The sequence below is a fragment of the Schistocerca cancellata genome, chromosome 3 (genome assembly GCF_023864275.1).
Source record: "Schistocerca cancellata isolate TAMUIC-IGC-003103 chromosome 3, iqSchCanc2.1, whole genome shotgun sequence".
NCBI classification, from domain to species: domain Eukaryota; kingdom Metazoa; phylum Arthropoda; class Insecta; order Orthoptera; family Acrididae; genus Schistocerca; species Schistocerca cancellata.
The window spans coordinates 619864777-619888053 of NC_064628.1; the positions used below are offsets into that span (position 1 = coordinate 619864777).

General features: G+C 43.7%; 1 protein-coding gene across 1 annotated transcript in view; it reads left to right on the plus strand.

The window, feature by feature from the left end:
• LOC126176465 (monocarboxylate transporter 9-like) overlaps nucleotides 1–23277 on the plus strand; it is a 51768-nt gene that overhangs the window by 26048 nt on the left and 2443 nt on the right. The window contains exons 4-5 of the mRNA XM_049923622.1: nucleotides 5808–6319; nucleotides 12561–12716. Of these exons, the coding sequence (XP_049779579.1) occupies nucleotides 5808–6319; nucleotides 12561–12716 (668 nt within the window). The remainder of the gene's footprint in view (nucleotides 1–5807; nucleotides 6320–12560; nucleotides 12717–23277) is intronic.

Here is a 23277-nt window from a genome sequence, read left to right on the forward strand (position 1 = left end):
GACCTTTACAGCGTGTATTTAGAGAAAACCTGATTAGCATCCTTATATTGGCGCTACTACTCGTAGTGCCGCTCTTATGCGACTCTCGCGAAATCTTTCAGATGTTGAAACACGCCTACCAACTTTTGTTTATGTCTTATAACTCCTTCGTGGTGGTTCAATCCTCTTTTTCATCAGTGCATATTCGAAGCAGGCGCCGCCTGATCTTCTGTTTCCTATGTTAAACAAGAGCATATTCCAATATCGGTTCGTAATAAATAATCTGTCTCACAAACTCAAAGGAATTATAAAATTTCGTGGGGACGTCATACGAAACATACTGTTACGTAAGCATGGGGATATTGTCTTGAGTATTACCCATATCCTTAAATAACACTTTGTACTTTTCCTAGTAAAATACGGCTCTGAGTACTTAGTGAGTCTCTCCTATACCAGATAAAGACTAAAAATAGAGTAATAGTTATGATAAGAAGCTGTTGGTCTCAGGAATTATAGTTACATCTGGATATTTACCAAACAAAAAGTTACATGAACCAGACCGAGAGAGAGAGAGGAAGAGGGAGAGACAGAGAGAGAGAAATACGAAAGCAGTGTGAGTGCTCACTGATCTGACCTAACTCGCATTTACTGTAAATCCGTTTCCTGAAATGTCGCTTGCTTTATTGAAGCGGCTTTCAGAGACAAAAATTTTAACGGATTAAGAAATGTCTTACATTAACCAGGGCATTAGGTTAAACCCTGCGTCATATCTGTAATAATCAATTGTCTTCTATCAAGCACAAAGACGACCTTCCATTGAAACGATGTAGTCACCTCATTTCAGCCACAATGACATAATGTGTCTTTAGGGTTGCTTGCTTCCACCCAAGAAAGGCATTTTGTTTTGGCAGATTTGTAATCTCTAATCGAAGAATATTTTGCCTCTGTTTGTTCCAGGACTCTTATGCAACACACTCTTCAGGAGATTCTCCTTCAGACAGATTGCAATGATGGGCGGCCTGCTATACGGATTAGGAAACGGGTGTATTGCACTTGGGACGTCTCTCGTGCAGTTCATACTTTGCTCTGTTATCATGGGTAAGTACAATGATTGCTCCAGTAACTGTCTATATTACATTGCACTTGAATAAATTAAAAATTGTAGAACTTTGTGATTATCCTTCATCGTGAGCATTAAGGCATATATGAGACACTGATGGCATGTAACGGGATGCGTATGTGACACACTCTCGCGTACTTTAATAGTTGATTGTTTAAATGTCTTGACACTGGCTGAAGTTTCAGTTGTTTTCTTTATTTGTTGGGCTATTGCAAAATTTCGGTTTTAGGCTATTTTCAAGGATGCTAATAAACAGAAGCTATACGAACTCAGTGCCTTAGTAGTAGGTTAAAAATTAAATGCAGTATAAAATCAAATCCTTAAATACGCTAGGACTAATTAAAACTTACCGTACAAAAATTCAGTAGTTGCACGTTATGCCATACTGCTGTATGCGCATGTTGTATACCAGGCCGTTGGGCCACACATATTTATTATTAATCCAACATGACGGTATAGTTTAGGGTCGGGACATTCGTTGTACTTAACGGCCATGAAAAGCGAGCGCTTACATCGTGAAAGCCCCCGTATTCACCTTCACAGGATAGGTCTCAGCCGGCCGGTGTGGCCGAGCGGTTCTACGTGCTTCAGTCTGGAACCACGTGATCGCTACGGTCGCAGGTTCGAATCCTGCCTCGGGCATGGGTGTGTGTGATGTCCTTAGGTTAGTTAGGTTTAAGTAGTTTTATGTTCTATGGGACTGATGAACTCAGATATTAAGTCCCATAGTGCTCAGAGCCATTTGAACCAATTTTGATAGGTCTCAGAAACTCCACAACTTGTTGGAGGGATTCAGAAGGCGATATAATCACACGGTTTTCTCATGTAGAAGTTGAACTGGGACCATATGATGCAAGTTGAGCGCTGCGTTTAGAACTGAATGAATTTAGACTAAGCCCCTATTCATGAAGCTAAGTACTGTTACATGAATGTTCATGATCCAATTATCAGTTTGTAAATGCTACCTGACTGCGAAGTAAGCAAAAGAACTAATCACAATAACAAACACATACAGAATATCTACCCAACGTCAAACAGATATGTGTAGCTTGTGTAACTGAACATCCAAGAGGGTGTAATCACTTATAAATGCCTCTCAGAAATGTAGAGTGTAAATGTGGTTAGCTTGTAGCTAAGCAGGGTGCAATGGGCTGATTCCCTTGAATGTAATCACAATATTCTTATCTGAAATAAACCGGAATGATGTAGCACTGAAAATAAATTTCTCACCAAAGTAATTGAATACGGTACTGATGTAGCTCAGGAAGATATCTGAACGCGCTGTTGTAAAAGCTAGATGCCTCTTATTATGTTCTGCGCAATTACATGTATACATCAAAATACATTCCATAAAAATCCGCCACAGCAAATCTCCGTCCCTGCGTCATCGACGAAACTCTCCTTGATCTGACCTGAAAATTATACGTGCAGAGGGTGGGATATTTATTAGTAATTCATGGGAGAAAGTGTGCATGACTGAACTACTTCATTAAATGAACCGTAGATAATCAGTAAATTAACAGAAGAGGATATTAGCAACACGTGAATCCAACAGTGTGTCGCGTAACACGTGCTGCAAGATTACTCACGAAAATTACGAAAATGACTGAAGAGAACATACACGGGAACCACTAATCAGAAAACTCAAAATAATCAAACAGTTCATATGTACCACTTGGGCTTTACAGTACATGTATGTGAACGTGAACAGGATTTCTGGCAATCAAAGAAATACGAGTTTTCTATATACGCCTTCCGGAAACACAGTAAACAACCTGAGATGCAAGAGAGGATGACGGAAATTGAGTGCGCAAAGCATTAGATTGAATCACTACGACATGGTACTGTAAACAGCTTCCAATTTGCGAAAAGTAATCTACCTCTGGACCTCTGAAATACCACGTGACTAAATACTAGACCGCACTCGCAATTCATCACCACTGCAACACACGAACTGACAGCAATTAATAGAGCAAATACCGGAACCCCCCCGGCTGAAATATATTACACATTGCGTACTAACAGTCATTGAAAATAACAGTGACTCAGTAGTTAACCGTGCTCGAAATTCATTACCATTGCCACGCACGAACTAATGGCATTAAATACAAAATATCACGACGTTGGCATCAGATTTACCACAATTCTGCCCAGCGTCACCCTGGATGTGTCGCACAATGGAAAGGTCGCCCGAGACGCTCTTTTCCACATTTCACCCCTTCTTGTGACACCTACTTAATGGAGGTCATAACCATGACGCTCAGGTTTGAAATCATGCCTTTTTCTTATGTGTGGTCGACGAAAGCATTCCATATTCACCGCCGATCAAAATCGACAAGAGTATGCCCTAAGGAGTGGCATAAAGGGCATCAATAAAATCATTCCTTACCCTGGTACGTTCATTCCCACGAATTTCGCGGTAAAAAAACAACAGTTCGCAATCCGATGAGCAACAGGACCATATTCTTGACAACCTTTGATACAATTTACACCTACTAGATGATTAAACACTTCTCTAAAGGCATTATGGGGCTGTAAACCCACTGAACATGATCTCATCCCTTTGGAATGCAGCGTGAGCGCAAGTTTGCTCTCATGTACAAGTTAGAACCACTAGGGGCCGTACGAAAGCATTGGATGAAATTTGAGCATTAGACGAAGCAGCAAACGTTGCCTATACCTTTTCAGCCCTCCTGTTCTACGTATACCTGTGGCGAGATCACAGGAAGGGATGAAGGAGGGTGCGACTTGGGCACATGCGTGAATAAAATGGCGAGGAGTCCCACTAATAAGACTCCCCAGTTCACCAAAAGCGTGTGTCACCTCTGTTGACAATTTTAGAAGTGCACCTGTAGAGAGACAACCTGTGAGATAGCGTAGGTGCCTGAAGGCAAAAGCACTGGAAAACGTTGGTGCAGGCAGGCAGCCCCCAGACACACCTCCAAGATTATCCTTCCCAGCAATAAGCATTCGGTATCTCTCTCCTAAATAACAGCATTGTTAGACTCTTACTGTAATTATTACAGTATGTGTGGAAATTTAGTATCCGTTTCGGGAAGGTGAAATACTAAACACATCAAAAGAAGTTTTGCATCACCTCGTTTCCGAGAGTTCCGGAACCTGTACAGAAAATTGGAATAGAGATCAACATAAACATCATATTGAGCATGAAAACCACACATTGCATGTTGTACCACCATACAGCGAGACCTTCACAGGTTGTGGTCCAGATTTCTGTACACACCGGTACCTCTGATACCCATTAGCAAGTCCTCTTGCATTGATGCATGCCTGTATTCGTCGTTGCGTACTCTCCACAAGTTCATAAAGGCACTGTTGGTCCAGATTGTCCCACTCCTCAACAGCGATTCGGCATAGATCCCTCATAGTGGTTGGTGGGCCACGTCGTCCATATACAGCTCTTTTCAATCTATCCCAGGCATGTTCGATAGGATTCATGTCTGGAGAACATGCTGGCCACTCTAGTCGAGCTATGTCTTACCCTGAAGGAACTCATTGACAAGATGTGCACGATGGTCTCGCGAATTGTCGTCCTTGAAGACGAATGCCTCGCCAATACGCTGCCGACATGGTTGCACTATCGGTCGGAGGATGGCATTCACGTATCGTACAGCCGTTACGGCGCCTTCCATGACCACCAGCGCCCTCCGTCCACCCCACATAATACCAACCCAAAACAGCAGGGAACCTCCACCGTGCTGCACTCGCTGGACAATGTGCCTAAGGCGTTCAGCCTGACCGGGTTGCCTCCAGACACGTCTCCGATGATTTCTGATTGAAGGCATATGCGACACTCATCGGTGAATAGCACGTGATGCCAATCCTCGGTCTATTCGGCATGTTATCGGGCCCATCTGTACCGCGCTGCATGGTTTCATGGTTGCAAAGATGGACCTCGCCATAGACGTCGGGAGTGAAGTTGCGCATCATGCAGCCTCTTGAGGACAGTTTGAGTCGTAACACGACGTACTGTGGCTGCACGAAAAGCATTATTCAACTCGGTGGCGTTGCTGTCAGCGCTCCTCCGAGCCATAATCCACAAGTAGCAGTCATCCATTGCAGTAGTAGCCCTTGGGCGGCCTGAGCGAGGCATGTCATCGACATTTTCTGTCTCTCTGTGTGTCCTCCATGTCTGAACAATATCGCTTGGTTCACCACGAGATGCCTGGGCACTTCCCTTGTTGATAGCCGATCCTGCTACAAAGTAACAATGCGGTCGCGATCGTATTGCGGTATTGACCGTCTAGGCGTGGTTTAACTGCAGACAACACGAGCCGCGGCTGGTTGTGTGTCTGGAACTGATCGTCTGTCGGACCCCCTCCGTCTAATAGGCGCTGCTCATGCATGGTTATTTACATCTTTGGGCGGGTTTGGTGACATCTCTTAACAGTCAAAGGGACTGAATCTGTGATACAGTGTCCACAGTCAACGTCTATCTTCAGGAATTCTGGGAACCGGGGTGATGCAAAACTTTTTTGATGTGTGTATATTAAATTAATTAACTATGTTTCATTATTTTTGTTCTGACTGGGACTCGTTTCTAAACTCTTTCACACTTTCACACTTTTTGATGTAAGAGGGTAGCGGTGTTCCCACAGGAAGCATTATTTCAAGGGGCTGCCAACGGGGCACTATTTTGTCCAATGTATTCGTTCAGTAGAAATAATCATGTATTGTTCTTTTGCAGGTGCTGGGTCTGGACTCATCGCACCAGCGATTTTTACCTCAATCAATTCATATTTCGACCGCAAAAGGACTTTTGTCATGGGCTTCGTACAGTTTGCAATAGGCGTGGGAGGAGTTGGAGTGCCCGTAATGACACAAAAACTAGTTGCTGCTCTCGGCTTCAGAACCACTCAGTTTATAATCAGTGCGCTTGTTCTGTTGATTATACCCGCAGCTCTTCCTATGAAACCTCTAAGATATGAGGAGAATGAGGGGGGTGCCGACACCCATCGTAAGTTGACAGACCAGGAATCCGGACCTCATGTTGCCGGGGAAGAAAGGAAGGGAGCTATTGGAAAGATAGCGGGAGTGGATTATGAGAATGAGGAAGTCAATCAAGACATTGAGGAGCAGAAAGAGACTTCCAACGGCCCTATTAATCTGGACGAGGAGGAGAGGATGCCTGCGGATGACCTGGTGACGCAGCGAGAAGAAGAAAAACGGGATCTTATCGAGAAAAGCAACAATTCTAATGTGAGTACAATGACCTTGCCACACACAGTTTCTCTGTTTCTTTATTTAATTGAAGTTTAAATACAACAATCAGAGCACAGTACTAAAGCTGTAAGTAGTTACTACTTACGGAATCCTTAGTCGTAAGGCTTAGCAGAATCGTAAAGAAATTAATAGCGCCTAGCGGACTCCTAAAGGATTTCATAATTGTACAGTTCACTGTGAAATGCAATGAAAATTTTACTAAATGTCCCGCAAAATATTTAAACATAAAGTAATGCGTATATACTTTCCTGGGTGGCTGATCTTTATAGCTTTCTTAAATACAATATATTGCATCTAAGAAAATCGCAATCATTTTCAGGCCCTGTTCAACACCTTTAGTAGATAGCTAATACATGATCTAAGCATAATGCAGTCGTAGTCAGTGTAATCTTCGTAGAGAAAATATATGCTAGAATGCTTTGTAAACAGAAAACTAGTGCAAGTGTAGCATTATTTTCTCCCTACTACTTACATATAAATGAAACAAGTAGAAAGTAGTAAAACTATGGTGTTATATAATTCTGTAAAAGGCATACATGACGGTAAGAAAAATTGGCGTCAAGCTTGTGAGACTGACAAGAATGGAACAGTTTGTGGCAGTATATACCATAATTTATAAGGACAATTCAAACAACTATAAACACTATAAAAACAGCTACTGATAGTACATATCACTTCTTGACAACTGCAAAGGGACAGAGACATTATTGGACAGGAATAATCACGGATTCGTATACCAAATAATCTACAGATTCTCTGCAGCTGATATTTGCTGGATGTACAAAGACATTCTGATCATTAAGTCCAACAATTTGTTTGTGCCACACGCATAACAACCATCTATTTCAGAACAGCATGTAGTTATCGCCACATGCGTCAATGTTGGCAGTTACCAGAATCTGACGCTGTTGCCCTGTCTACTGGCTCGCAGGATCATTGTGTGCTAAGACAGTGCCACTGTATTGCCCACAGCGGCTGATCAGTTTTCAACGTCGTACACAGCTTTTTACTGGGAACCATATTTGCATTTCGCAAGGAACACTTGCTTTTCTCTTTTAATTCAGCGGTGCTTAATACTAGAGAAGTCACACCTTGTTAACTGTGTTAACATAAATGAACAGAAAAGTAGAACACAGACCTCAATCAACAACGATCAATATTAGACTTCTTTCACGTTAGTTGTCCCACAGATCAAGACAGTATAGTCACTAAGTTACCGCACACTTTTGCAGCGTGCCTGTATCGAATGTTTGTGCTACCATGTAGACCGCTGCAAACATCTTCCCTCACTCTGCACTAGCGATTTTTTGCTAGGACAAGGAAGCCGCACATGTTTCTCAAATCGAAGGAACATGGAAAGAGAACTGATTAAGCCTCCCTAATAAAACACCGTGTGGGCATTTTGTGTTAATATTATTGCTGGGAGGATAACTGAGTTTATTTCTCTACACATAACCGTTCTATAGTAATGTGAATCGAAAATAGATCAGTGCAACGCATCTCTGATTACTGTAGGTTATGAACAATAACAATCAATTTAATAATTAATTCTTGAAAAATAGTAGTACGGGTTGTCTGTAGAAGGAACGACCTGTTGACGCTATCCTGAAGGAGGATGCATTAGAGTTCTAGAGAAACGCAAGAACACTTGAGGCAATATTGAACTTACGACTTGTCTGAGAAGATGGATTGAAGAAAAAGCATTTGACTACGTGAACTGAAACATAATCTTTGGAACTCTGAAATTATCAGGGATGAAATAAATGGTGTGAACGATTATTTATGACTTGTGCTGAAACCCGAAGCGATTATAAGAGTTGAAGGATATGAAAGGGAAGACTTTATGAAACGGCAGCGACACGGGTTTGTAGCCCGTCCCCCATGTTATTAATTGCCTACATTGAACAGGCAGTGAAGGGAACTAAAGACAAATTTGGAACATGTGTTAAAATTTCAGGCAGAAAAAATAAAGTTTTTTCTTTCAGTAAGGGTCCAGAGCTTCTACAATTTTTTAAAGGATTTAATTTTGCTTTTAGCTTTTTAGTATTTTATTATGCGATTGCAATTTCAGCATTAAGCCATTTTCAAGCATGAGATTCTGAGAATGTAATTTATCACCGCTATTCCAGACAAGTCGTTAGAGCGCACTCATAGATACGTACTTAGTATTAACCTTGAGAACGAGGAGTGAACCGCGTGTCGAATATACATTTAAATGTGGTGAATATCGCAACCAGCCACACTAGGTTAAATAGTTTACAAGATTTTTGTTTTAATTGAAATATTCTTGTGCAGTGCCGGAGATGCTGTTGCTTTGAAAACACTGAAGTAACTGGAAACTTTAGCCATCTGAAGATGGGTATGAATGCCCGAAGCTGGTTATGGCTCTAAAATAAAACCATTCATGTTTGGTAGATAACATTCGTTAACGGTCGCGGAGTTCACGAGATCTAGCATGGATAAAATAACCATTACATTTAGATGTTGGTAAGCCTTTTCTGAAAGTATTTAGGTGGAGCGTAGCCCTATATGGAAGTGAAATTTTGACGATAAACAATGCAGACAAGAAGAGTGTATAAACTTTTTAAACGAGATATTACAGAATGCTGCTGAAGATTGTATGGATAAGTAGAAGAATCAGTGAAGACGGTATTGATGACACAAATTTCCTTAAAGAAATGATGGTTGGATAGGACAGATCCTGAGGCGTCAAGAATTGTTAATTTGGTAATGGAGAGACGTGGGAGGACAGAGAATGATTTTACAGGGCGGTCAAGGTTCGAGTGTATCAAGAAGGTGCAAATGGATGTAGGTCCCAGTAAGCACGTAGAGTCGAACGGACTTGTACAGCGCTAACTAGCATGGTGAGTTCCATCAAGCAAGTCCTCGGACTGATGACCACAACAGCACCAACGAGAAACCGAGTGAGATGAGTCAGTAGTTAGCACAAATGACTCACACTCGCGAGGAGTATGACTCAAGGCCCTGTCTTGGGAACCGATCTGTAGGTTTCACTGATCCATAAAGGGAGTGCTGGAACGATTCCTTTCAAATGAAAGCGTCCTATTTCATTCACTATCTTGGCCTTATTCCAGGTAGTGCTCCGTTTCTAATGACCTCTTCGTCGACTGACCGATTAATTTTTTGATCAGCCTTCCTTCCTTTTATCAACAAGAAATGATCATGGCAGGCTACATACTGATGAATAAAATTGTATAACAATGTAATACATCTGCTGAAAACTACAATTTCTTCTAACAGCCTGATTATAGACTTTAGGGATTTCAATAAGTTAACATTTTTTGCACGTTTTTGGTTCACTGGCTTCTAAGAAGCAATATTTTTGCAACCCACTTTAAAATATTGATAACGCAAACGAAAGTTTTTAGAATTATCTGCGGATTCTACACGCATACATCATGTAGGGGGACGGTATGCAGTTCGCGATGTTAACCACAGGGGCACTGTATATTTATTGAACGATTTTTTTACCGATCCATTTCTGTTTGAGGATCATGCAGATACTCACACAGGCAACAACAGTAACGAAAATCCTCTGCAGTACCCTCCTGTAAATCTAAGCGGGCACGGATCTCTTTCAGATGCCTCTTTCACAATTTTCCCACAAGAAAGTCTATTAGACAAGACAAGAGTTACCAAATCACGATGAAAGTTGTTTCTCCTGAACGCGGAGGAGTTCGTGGACAGATGTCAAAGTTGGCCGTACGCTCATAATACAAGCGTGACTAAATAGTGTTATAATGCTGAAGACCAAATAAGGCAAACAAAAATAGAAAAAAAAGAATACAAGTGGCGGACACGGGAACCAAGCGTGGGCGTCATGGACGAAGTCCTGGTGCAGGTGGTTTGGCGTTGCCTTGCTCTGCTTATTACGAAGTGTCAAATGTGGATAACTGATGAGTGCTTGTGTAGTGTGGGGTTGCGCTTGTGTTGTTATGACTGAAGCAATGGGGGTGAATGAAACCTGGTGTTGTCGCATAGTCAGCTCTCTTGAATACCAGCAGAGGAGATGCAGAGGTTAACCTGTCAATCAGATACGCCGATCGCCATCAACCAATGTACTTGAGGCACTTCGCAGGGTCTTTCTAATTTAACGCAGAACACTGGCGCAAAGTCGGGTGATGTGGAACCTTTCCTCCACTTACTAGCCAAATACTGGCGGTGAATATCCCTTCCACCAGCAGTATTGAACTGGCTACCTCCGAAGTCTAGTGAGCTCGGTAATGGAGGTGGTTTGAATAGAGATAATTAACAAACTACAAACCTGTAAATGACAATCAGGAGCCATTTGTCCTCTTACATATAACTTAAGAGCTCTTCGAAAGCAAGGAAAACTGTAGTTGAACGTAATGTTGGTAACGTGGTTGTTACAGTCGGAACATTGACTTGTATTCGGCGGGTTTGTTGTCCTTTTGCAATGGAATCATCTCGTCACATCGTCTTAAGTGATTTAAAATCTTCTCTTCCACGGCCACGAAACAACGTGTGATAAGGCGATAATTAGTGTTCTGGACGTACCTTGTCAACATTCTGTATACCAGGCAAGACGGTGATAATGAGATTTGGGTGTCCCGTCTCCAGTATCCCTAAAGTGTCAGTAGGATGTGTGGTGCCATTACAAGGAATAAATAAGGCACATATCTCGCCTGGGTTGTTTCAACATGGCTGGTAGCAGCAACTTCCATTTATGCACAAATAATTTTAGAGACTGTCATTGCTGTCGGTGTTGTTAGCGCTGTACGCCTTCCTGCTAGAATCGAGCGAGGTGACGCAGAGGCAAGACAGTAAATTCGAAAAAAGAAAGGTTAGAGTTTAATATCCCATAGACTGTGAAGTCATTAGAAACGGAGCAGAATCTCAGATTAGACAAGAAAGTGGATGAATATCGCCCTTGTTATTTACAGAGGAACTATCTCGGTATATGCCTTAATAGATTTAGGGTAATAACCAAAACCTAAATTAGGATGGGCTGAAACGGATTTGAACCATAGTGCTCCCGAATACGAGCCCATTGTGCTGATCTTTGCGCCACCTCACTCGGTACTGGATTCATATTTGGTAGGACGGCCATCTATCTACGCCATCTACACCTACTACGCCAACCACCGTGAGGTGCGTGGCGGAGGGAATCCTGTACCACTACTTGTCATTTCCTTTCCTGTCCCACTCGCAAATAGAGGTGTGGTAAAACGATTGTCTATATGCCTCCATATGAGCCCTAATTTCCGTTATCTTCGTGTTCCTGACGCACAGTGTTTGTTGGCGGTAGAAGAATCGTTCGGCATTCAGATTCAAATTCCGGTTCTCTAAATTTTCTCAACAACGTTTCTCAAAAGGAACGCCGCCTTCCCTCCAGTGATTCATATTTGAGTGCAAGAAGCAGCTCCGTAACACTGACGTGTTGTTGGAACCTACCGGTAACAAATGTAGCAGCCCGCATCTGTATTGCTTCGATGTCTTCCTTCAGTCCAGATTTAGGTTACTCGTAGATTCCTTGCAGAGATTAAGCCCAAAGCCTGGAAGGCGCATTTCAAAGGGCACGACGTATTTCCTTCTCCGTACTTCCCCGATACCAGCTTCAGCGCCGTCCCTAATGACTTCTTCATCAACGCCATGTTACACCTAGAGGAAAGAATCCTCAACAGGATTTAAGACGAGGGAGTGCGTTGGTCATTCTGGGAGTATCATGTCCCAATAATACAGGCAATCGTGCTCTATTCATCCTTGCTTAACTGGACATTATTGTCTATCAGAACTGAACCTAGGCCATAATGCATCAAGAACAAGACATATATGCTGTTGAAGGCTGTCGTTCTCAGTCGTATAAACCGCAATACCCATAGCATCCTTGTTAGGCACACGGACTGACAATCGTGCTCCACTCATGACATGATACCACCTGAAATCACTACTATTGCGTCTCCACGTCCGTCTCCGTCCACTTCCAAAATAATGGCAGGCTTGTAACGAGTCTCTGGTGTGTCAGATGATTCACCCCTCGGTCCAAACTTCGACTCACCCGTGAAATGGACGCTTCCCTACAGCTCATGGTTATACTACAAAGGGCAAGACATCTGACCACACGGCTGCCCTGCGTGAGGGTAGGGGAATCATACCTTGCCCTGGATGCAGCGCAACCTTCCCAGTTTAATCAGCTGCTACTGAAACGCCTTCTGTGTGTGATGTATTTTTGCAGGAGCGGCGGCGCAGCAGCAACGTGGCAAGGATCAGCGACGCCGTCCTGCGTCCACGCATCTCTATCGCCAGCTTCAACAGCATTCCTTTCCCGGAACAGGCCATGCAGACGACGGAAAACCAGTCAAAAAGGTTAGAGTGCTCTCTCTTCCCATTGGTACAAGTCATAAGGAAGCAATAATCATTTGACGACACCATCATAAGAGACTGACATCAACAGAAGCCTCAACAGAAGTGTACCCACAAGAAAAGAATAGATTACGTTTGACTACAGAATCGGTGAAGAAACACTAGAAACCGATTGATGTCAAGCACCTGGGAGAATCTGTCCAGAGCATTTTAATGTATAACAACTATATATATCTCTCGATGGGCCACAGAAAAGTATATGATATACCTTTCTGTTAATATACAGGGTGTTACAAAAAGGTACGGCCAAACTTTCAGGAAACATTCCTCACACACAAAGAAAGAAAATATGTTATGTGGACATGTGTCCGTAAACGCTTACTTTTGCTCAGTCCGGAACCGCGCGACTGCTACGGTCGCAGGTTCGAATCCTGCCTCGGGCATGGATGTGTGTGATGTCCTTAGGTTAGTTAGGCTTAAGTAGTTCTAAGTTCTAGGGGACAGATGACCACAGATGTTAAGTCCCATAGTGCTCAGAGCCATTTGAACCATTTGAAACGCTTACTTTCCATGTTAGAGCTCATTTTATTACTTCTCTCCAAATCACATTAATCATGGAATGGAAACGCACAGCAACAGAACATACCAGCGTGACTTCAAACACTTTGTTACACGAAATGTTCAAAATGTCCTCCGATAGCGAGGATACATGCATCCACCCTCCGTCGCATGGAATCCCTGATGCGCTGATGCAGCCCTGGAGAATGGCGTATTGTATCACAGCCGTCCACAATACGAGCACGAAGAGTCTCTACATTTGGTACCGGGGTTGCGTAGACAAGAGCTTTCAAATGCCCCCATAAATGAAAGTCGAGAGGGTTGAGGTCAGGAGAGCGTGGAGGCCATGGAATTGGTCCGCCTCTACCAACCCATCGGTCACCGAATCTGTTGTTGAGAAGCGTACGAACACTTCGACTGAAATGTGCAGGAGCTCCATCGTGCATGAACCATATGTTGTGTCGTCCTTGTAAAGGCACATGTTCTAGTAGCACAGGTAGAGTATCCCGTATGAAATCATGATAACGTGCTCTATTGAGCACATGGGTGCCAATCAAGACATCACCAACAATGCCTGCCCAAACGTTCACAGAAAATCTGTGTTGATGAAGTGATTGCACAATTGCGTGCGGATTCTCGTCAGCCCACACATGTTGATTGTGGAAAATCTACAATTTGAACACGTTGGAAGGAAGCCTCATCCGTAAAGAGAACATTTGCACTGAAATGAGGATTGACACGTTGTCAGATGAACCATTCGCAGAAGTGTACCCGTGGAGGCCAATCAGCTGCTGATAGTGCCTGCACACGCTGTACACGGTACGGAAAGAACTGGTTCTCCCGTAGCACTCTCCATACAGTGACGTGGTCAACGTTACCTTGTACAGCAGCAACTTCTCTGATGCTGACATTAGGGTTATCGTCAACTGCACGAAGAATTGCCTCGTCCATTGCAGGTGTCCTCGTCGTTCTAGGTGTTTCCCAGTCGCGAGTCATAGGCTGGAATGTTCCGTGCTCCCTAAGACGCCGATCAATTGCTTCGAACGTCTTCCTGTCGGGACACCTTCGTTCTGGAAATCTGTCTCGATACAAACGTACCGCGCCACGGCTATTGCCCCGTGCTAATCCATACATCAAATGGGCATCTGCCAACTCTGCATTTGTAAATTTGTAAACATTGCACTGACTGCAAAACCACGTTCGTGATGAACACTAACCTGTTGATGCTACGTACTGATGTGCTTGATGCTAGTACTGTACAGCAATGAGTCTCATGTCAACACAAGCACCGCAGTCAACATTACCTTCTTTAAATTGGGCCAACTGGCGGTGAATCGAGGAAGTACAGTACATACTGACGAAACTAAAATGAGCTCTAACATGGAAATTAAGCGTTTCCGGACATATGTCCACATAACATCTTTTCTTTATTTGTGTATGAGGAATGTTTCCTGAAAGTTTGGCCGTACCTTTTTGTAACACCCTGTATACTATGTGATCGCAAGTATCCGGACATCCCCAAAAACATACGCTTTTCGTATTAGGTGCATTGTGCTGTCACCTACTGCCAGGTACTCCATACCAGCGACCTCAGTAATCAGACATCGTGAGAGAGCAGAATGGGGCGATCCGCGGAACCCACGCACTTTGAACGTGGTCAGGTAACTGGGTGACACTTGCGTCATACGTCTGTTCGTGAGATTTCCACACTCCTAAACATCCATAGGTTCACTGCTCCCGATGTGATAGTGAAGTGGAAACGTGAAGGGACACGTACAGCACAAAAGCGTACAGGCCGACCTCGTCTAATGACTGACAGAGATCGCCGACACTTGAAGAGGATCATAACGTGTAATAGGGAGACATCTATCCAGACCATCACACAGGAATTCCAAACTGCATTTGCCATCCGCTGGTTGGTGCAGCGAAAACAGTACAGAACGGTGATCCTAAGGCCGCGGAGCTGAGTCCCCGTGTGGAAATTTCTTTTACTTTGAGTTTTTACGTTACTTACATTGCAAATAACTCGAAATAAATGTCAATATATTTTATTTGTTACTATTAACATAAAACACGTGAAAAGGAAAGGCAAAGGAAAGTTACGACCGGAAATTAATTTCTAAGAAGTGTATGTAATGCTTACTTCACATACAACATTAAATAGATTTATTATTTTACAGTTGATGATTTACGGGTGCTGGGGTGATGTTTATCGCGGAAACAAACGAAGACTTAGTTTCCATCTTGCACGCGTTATAAGCGTCTCATTTTTACAATTACGTAGTTATTTTAAAGCTTCGATAGAAGAACGAACTTGCTTTACATTCATAAAAGGATTGTATTTTGATTCAGTCTACTCTGGAAGTGAGTTCTTTTTCCTTCTCGATGGGCCGTTTCGGATGCACTGGGAACCTATTGTTCGCATGCAGTTGCCGAGGGCTATTCAAAGGTCAGAATGAAACTGACGGAATACGGGAATCAGTAAGGCTTAATTAAAATACCTTTTTGAATAATTATTTGTAAATTCCTCGTGGACATTTTAAGTACAGTTCTTTCTTGGAAATGAATTTGCAACCACAGATTTTCGTTTGCTTTTGTTTCCATGCCTTTAATTAAAATACTAATAAATACAATACATTCAGTATTATCTCAGCTTGTTTGCGGTGTATGTAACGTAACTCACTGCGTACGAATTCGACCCCCACGACCCCTGAATTGATGTTCTGTTCTCTTTCCGCTGCGCCTCTTGCTGCCTGCAGACAACGTTAACATGAATGCATCTTGCCTCGCCCAACCCGCGGCGTATGTTTTTTCAAAACGTGTAGTCATCTGGAGCACTCAGTTATGTCACTCTTATGTCTGGCCAAGTCCTGAAAGTACAAATTTGAAAGAAATCCGTGATTACGAGTAGGTGCGGTGGGCTTTTTAGAGTTGGCGATAACTTCTCGAAATACATAATTGCATTCCTGATCAGAATGTGCTGCTTCTTAATTTTTGTTGCATAAAGTTCAATAGGAATCGATAATTAGCTTCAATTGCTCTCAAGTAATTTAGAAACAGGTACTCTTTCTCGAAAGAAAGTTATTTCCGAAGAAATATCAAGTTTCCCCTCCTCTCCCGTTTGCTCATTCATTTTTTCACCCATAACGATCGTTTTATTGTTTTCGTGCTGTTCACTCCTATGTTCCCTTGGAACCGCCCAGACCTCACAACCATCTGCCGCAGAGAAAGCAAGAACATTTGATTTGCTTTCAGGATTCGATGTCGTGGTAGGTTGTTCTGTTTGCGGACGTTATTGCGTCCTTTGTGGCGCATCTAACCACGTGAGACTTTTTCAATTTATTGTAGCGGTCGCTTTGTTGCATGCCTTAAAAAACATACAAGTAGGCATTTAAGTGGACGTGACGGTAGCAAATCAGCTCTCAGGTTTTCGATCCCCCTTCCGAAACTTTATGTTTGTTAAGTGTAATCTTAGTGCAGAAAGTGTACCTTCTCGTATATAGCACACGCTCTAACACAGAGACAAGAAGATCAACTCCACTTCATCTAATCCACGAAATGCATTTGTGAGTGCTGGCTCCTCACGCGGGGCAACCTGACAGTAATTTTCAGGCTGGTTTCCTACGCTTGTTTGTGCAGACGTTGGGCGGACCCCGATCTCGCAATACACACAAACAATTAAAACGTACGAATGTTTACCCAAGTCGCAGACAGATAACGAACATTATTACCCTTCCTTGCGTTAACTGGCGACTGCGGTACGGTGACAGCAAAGGCGTACTGCCACTAACTGAAATGACTATAATAATTGCCAATGTATGGAATGTCCGTAGCGACCTCAATTCAGAGGTCACACCACACGCATCCGCTGGCTGCGTCGCGAACAACGCCGCAAAGTCCGCGCGCTCTAGTAGGTAGTACACCGCTATCTGCCACGGCACGAGGATCGGAGTGTGTGCGGTTCGTTGACGCACGCTATGTAATACAGCGGGATGACAATAGTATATATAAGTGGTAATAGTTATATATCTTCTTGTTGTGCAAATCACTAAAAGGTGTTGTCTTTATGTGAAGTGTAGCATTTATTAAGTACGAGGGGTCTTCGATAAGTAATGCAACACAATTTTTTTCGGTCAATTTCGGTTGAAAACATGCGGATTTGTTGTGCGACATCGCGTAATATTCCCGCTTCGGGCGCTGTAGTTCCTCGCAGTTTCGATATGTGGCGGCACAACACGTGGCCTTCAAAGTGGCGTTGTAACACAGATGCGTTCCAAGCAGTGAATTATCATTGAATTTCATTTGACAGAAAACGAGAGCTTCGCAGTTATTCGTAGGCGATTGCAGAATGTCTACGGAGAGCTGGTAGTGAACAAAAGCACGGTGAGTCGTCGGGCGAGGCGTCCGACATCATCTCAACAAGGTCGTGCAAACCTGTCCGATCCCCCGCATGCCGGCCAGCCACATGCAGCTGTGACTCCTGCAATGTCGGCAATTGCGGACACTCTCATTCGAGATGACAGATGGATCACAATCAAACACCTTGCTGTGCGACTGGACGTCTCTGTTGGTAGTGCTGACACACTCGTCCACTAGGGCGTGTGTCCGTTGGGTTCCTAACAGAAGGCTGTAAAATGCAACGAAGAATCGTCAGTGCGGAATTGCTTTGTTGCGAGGCTGATCGTGAAAATCTTTTATCGAACTTGAAGGGTAACTTGTTTGGACTATTTAATTGATTGAGAATGTTGGCAAAATTTAATGTACTAACAACATTTATTTTACCAAATAAGACATAAATTATACAGAACAAGTTACAGATTGAATTCCCTAAACAATTAACAGATGATTAAACACTCCACTGAGTGGCGCCTGGTTGGCAAAGACAGTTAAACTAGGTGATCAGTGAGTCAAGTACTTTGGCCCTAAAAATGTGGATAACGCAAGCTGAATTGATCTGACGCTGAGCAGACTTTGATTGATCAAATCTACTGAAGTTTCGCTACATAGGTCCTGCTGAGAGCAAGTGGCGATTGAGATCTGTACACCCTGACAATGACGGATCGGCAGTACGTTGCCCTGTCTACTTCGTGCGCCCACGTGACTTGCACCTGGCGAGATGTGTGTGGCAGAGGAGGTGAGATGTGGAGGCGGCACCTGTGAATCGATCGCGGCCACGAAATAAATGCAAAACTCTCATGGTCTAGCGATCAGGCAGACAGATCTCTACCAGAGCCCTGAAATGACGGTAGATTTCAGTGTGTGACACACCCGTTTTCTGGTCGTACCGTCTTATACGACAGAGTGTACAAGGATACCAAACGTCAAAACTGGTAAACCAAGAGCGAATAAGTCTGCCCTCGGCAAACGAGTAGTCCTAGATGTTTGAAGTCACACTGGCAGTAGAGTAAGTTCGCTACAGGCTCCCCAGTCTAAACTACTTGCAAGTGAAATCAGTCTCAGGACAGGTCCCAAGTACCTAACACACATGCCAGAGCTTCGACCAGAAGACCTTACCAAACCAAAGTCCTGCTCCCAAGTGCTTCCCACCTATCCAGAAAAAATTCAGTTTTCCCATAAAATGCATGAACGACAGCCCCTTCACACTGTCTTCAGCCAATCACAAGGCTATAGAGGCGCTAAATCTCCCCTATCACATGACAAACGAAACCGCCATTTTTTTAAGTTCTCACTCAGAGGAAAAGATGATTTTCTCCAAAGTCATGTCTCTTTCCACAGCATTAAATGAACAGATACAATCTCAAAGATCTTTACCTAAATCACCGGTGCCTTGGAGCTTGTTAGTCCTAGCTAAGAGGTGTAATAAAGAATCCATCTCTAAATGTTTCTCAGATGCCAGAGTTTTCTTAAACAACAGGGGTGGCCAAGGGAAGTGGCTCTCTGGCTTCATGTAATCGGCGTACACAAAAACCTGTGAATTTTTATTTCGTGTGGCTCTGCACACAATGCCCAGTTTATGACTCCAGTGTGTAGATTTGTTGCTTTAGACCATCGCCCCTGCCCAGGCTTCTGCTAGCGCCATGGCAGGTATCGTGGCATTGTTCTGCTGGAGCCCTGTCCTGACAAGGGGCTGCCTGTCTGCCCTGTATGGCTGTGGACCTGTCCAGCAAGATTTACTAAGAGATGGGATCGCCACCAATTGCTTTCAACTCCCAACAAGCCGTTTCTATGAGCTAAGAATCATAAAAATACGTCATGCCTTTAGCGCCCTACCAAGCTCCATCAACATCTGTTCAGGCTGTTAACTTCCTGGAGTCTCGCTCAAGAGCGTCAGTTAGTTATAAAATCTTTAATAATTTTTCGTATGCGAAAACTTGTCCTCTCTCAAACTTTGTCACAGGTGAAGAAACATGGGTTCATCGCTTCGAACCAGAAACAAAACAGCAATCCAAGGAGTGGCGCCATACCACCTCTCCTCCAAAGAAAAAGCTGGTCAAATCATGGCGAAGGTCTTCTGAGACTCTGGACAGGACTCTGTTCTCTCCATAATGGTGCAACGCTGAAGTTCATTGTGCTACAATGAATAGAAGAAATGACTTCAACATCTTCGTCACATCAAAAACGTAAACCAACTTCTTCTTCTCCGTGACAATGCGAGTCTTCCCAGTATTCCGCACATGCGGGAGGAGCTCAAAAAACTACATTTGCACTGTTCTTCTCCATCCATCCTACATCCCAGATCACGCACATTCAGATTCGATCTGTTTGGCCCATTGACGGATTCACTCCGCCGGAAGCAGTACATGAACGATGGGTAGGTTATTGATGAGACAAGACGTTGGCTCCCACGTTGTCCAGTAGAGTGGTACCATGCGGACATAAAGCCCATTCCGTTGAACGGAGATCATGTTGAAATGTAGGGTTTCGTAGTCAAAAGAGTGGAGAACAATAAGATGTATTGAAATCCTGAATAAAATGAACCTGCTTTCAGAAAAAAATGCGTTGTGATACTTATTGAGTGCCGCCTGTATCTACAAAGTCGCGCGTCCGACAGCCGCACGCTCTCCAATCCTTGAGCAGTGGCAGGTAGCGTTGTGCTCTCTCTTTGGAGAGGGCTTATTTTACGGTTCGAATTGTTCACGACATTGCCAGCGGATAGGCGTGAAGTGGACTGCGACCTGAAGGCGCTACATATCTATAACGAAAAATATAAGAAAAATGGCCTTAATGATGATAGCTGATTCTGCGAATAAAGTACAGTGTCTTTCAAAATGAATACACAGGTTTCAAGGTTTTGTATCATTTATTGCATTCAACTTACAGTTATGAATAATACAATGAAAGAGCAACTCAAACAGTTTTGTCTGTATACCTGTGTGCAAGGGGAAGAGTATGGAACGACTAAGGGTGACTGAAGAACGTGTTGAACGCGGGAAATTCTCTCACGCATATCCCCAAGAAATCATTTCGGAAGCTAGTCGTGATTTGGAGTTTCAGTGGCGTCTGTGTGGAGACTTCGAAGAAGACGCTTAAAACTACACCCTTGTCGTTTGCAGTTGTTACAAGATCTAAAACCAACAGACTACGGTTTATGTGCCAACACACATAACGTCCGCACCTGGGGTTCAGCAAACCCCCACGAGTTGATACGGCTGTAACGAAACTCCGATAAATTGAATGTTTACTTGTGCCCTACCCGGGAAAAGTTTATGGGCCTTTCTTTTCCAATGAAGCAACTGTAAGGGGTGTTTGTTATCTTGATGCGATAGAGCTATGGTCCTTTCCTCAATTGGAAGAAGCTGAACCACAGAACTTTATTTGGCAGCAAGGCGGTGTCCCGCCTCGCAGGCATAACTGAGTACGCGATTGGTTAAACGATGTTGTTCCCGACTGCTGGACTGGGCGCAAGGGACTGGACAGCAGAGCTTGTTTTGAATGACCTCCATGTTCACACACGACCTGACGCCATGCGATTTTTATCTTGGGCGGTTCATTAAGGATCATGTGTATGGGCCTCTGTACCAGCTGATCACCTGACATTAGAAACAGCATTAGTCAAACGATTACTCTTCCAGACACACTGATCAAGGTTTGGGAAGGACTAGCCTGTCGACCCAAGGTGTGATGAATGGTGCTCACATTGAATGCTCGTAACAAAAACTGTTTGAGTTTCCCTTTCAATTTAGGTATTATTTAAAATTGTAAGTAAAATGTAATAAATGCTATAAAGTCTTAAAACTCTTATATTGATTTTGAAACAACCTTTAAAGCCAAACTTGTTAAGCAAAAAGCAAATACTCAGTCCGTTATGTACATGCCACGTGAATGGAGCAGGTTTTGTAATTTTTACTGGGGTTCTACAGAAACTGTAACTGATGAGTGGACATTCATGAAGATGTTTACTCAAGACATTCTGTGAACTTGAAGCTCAAGATGGCATGTACTATCGCTTGTTTTGGACTTCCCATATAAATTTCGTATGTACGAATCACGTCACCTGAGATCTGGTTCATCTCCTGAGACATAAACCAATTTGCATACACTGCAAGGATACGCGAGGGCCGGCCAGGGTGGCCGTGCGGTTCTAGACGCTACAGTCTGGAACCGCGCGACCGCTACGGTCGCAGGTTCGAATCCTGCCTCGGGCATGGACGTGTGTGATGTCCTTAGGCTAGTTAGGTTTAAGTAGTTCTAAGTTCTAGGGGACTGATGACCTCAGAAGTTAAGTCCCATAGTGCTCAGAACCATTTGACCCATTTGATGCGTGAGGTTTCGTAGTCCTTAGTCTTAATTACGACAATGCGAACTCTCCATGTCACTCTGAAGGGGCAGCTTATATGAATGGTAATGTCAATTGGAAATAATTGGGAAAAGCACTCACTTCGTCTCCCTACCCGCAGCCCCTTTCAGGTATTATCTCTGAAAAGAAACTCCTGCTTGCAGCTCATAGACAGAGACACTTTTGGTGGGTTGGAAATTGCCTACATGAAATGAAGCACACACTGTTCTACTTTAGATGTACCAGGTGTCTTCAAAAATTGTCGGACCATCATCTTCCCTGCGTAAATCAATAGAGCGCGGGAGACTACATTTGATGGAGTTGTGGTGGGGAACAATGAACGCAGCCATGCTTTTGTTCCCGCCTATAGAAAGCGTCAGTCACTGGCAGCTGGCCTGTGAGTGACGGCGTGTAGTGAGCGCTCGTCGGATTCCAGTAAGTTTTAAGGTGACGAAAGAAACTGAGCAGATATATTGCGTCAAATTTTAACAAAAGAACCTGACAGTGCCCAAGTGGAAAGCATTCCCAAGTTTTGAAACGTTTTCGGGGAAGAAGTCATGAACAACTCGCGGGGAAAGGAATGGTACAACCTCTTAAAAGATGGCAGCAGTATCATTTTGACCGTTTCCTTAGACTGTCTTTGGGTGATGCACCGTGAGTACGCTCTACAAGGCAAACCACCTAAAGGGAATAATACCAGACAGTTATTCGTCACCCTTGTGACGCTGTCTGGATTTGCGGGTAGCCAATACTCTGCAGACCCGTCCTGATAATGCACCCGTACATTCGCGTGCATCATTGACTTTTCACCGTTCAAAAATACGCCTTGCAGAAGTGCTTCCAACGTGGCGGGAGTGCTGGGAGAAGGGTGTGCATTATCAAGGATACTACTTTGATGGGAATCAGGATTCCGTACTTCAAAATTAATAAATGTGTTTCTGCGAACCAAAGCTTTGGTCGTTTGTGAACAGTAGAAACAACTCATAGTACTCAAAGTGCTTCAGGTGCTCAACGAAAACTAGAGTCTGAATTCCAGTAGATTCTCCCTAAGTCCGCCATGTAGCATGAAGAAGAAGGGTGTCCGCAGAGTAAGTCGGTCGGGTAGACCGGTTGCCTGGTGCATGTCTTTTGAGTTGACGCCACTTCGGTGACTTGCGTGTCAACGGGGATGAAATGATGATAATAAGGACAACTCAACATCCAGTCCCTGAGCGGAGAAAATCTCCGACCCAGCCGGGAAACGAACCCGGCCCGTTAGGTATGACATTCCGTCGCGCTTACCGCTCAGCTACCA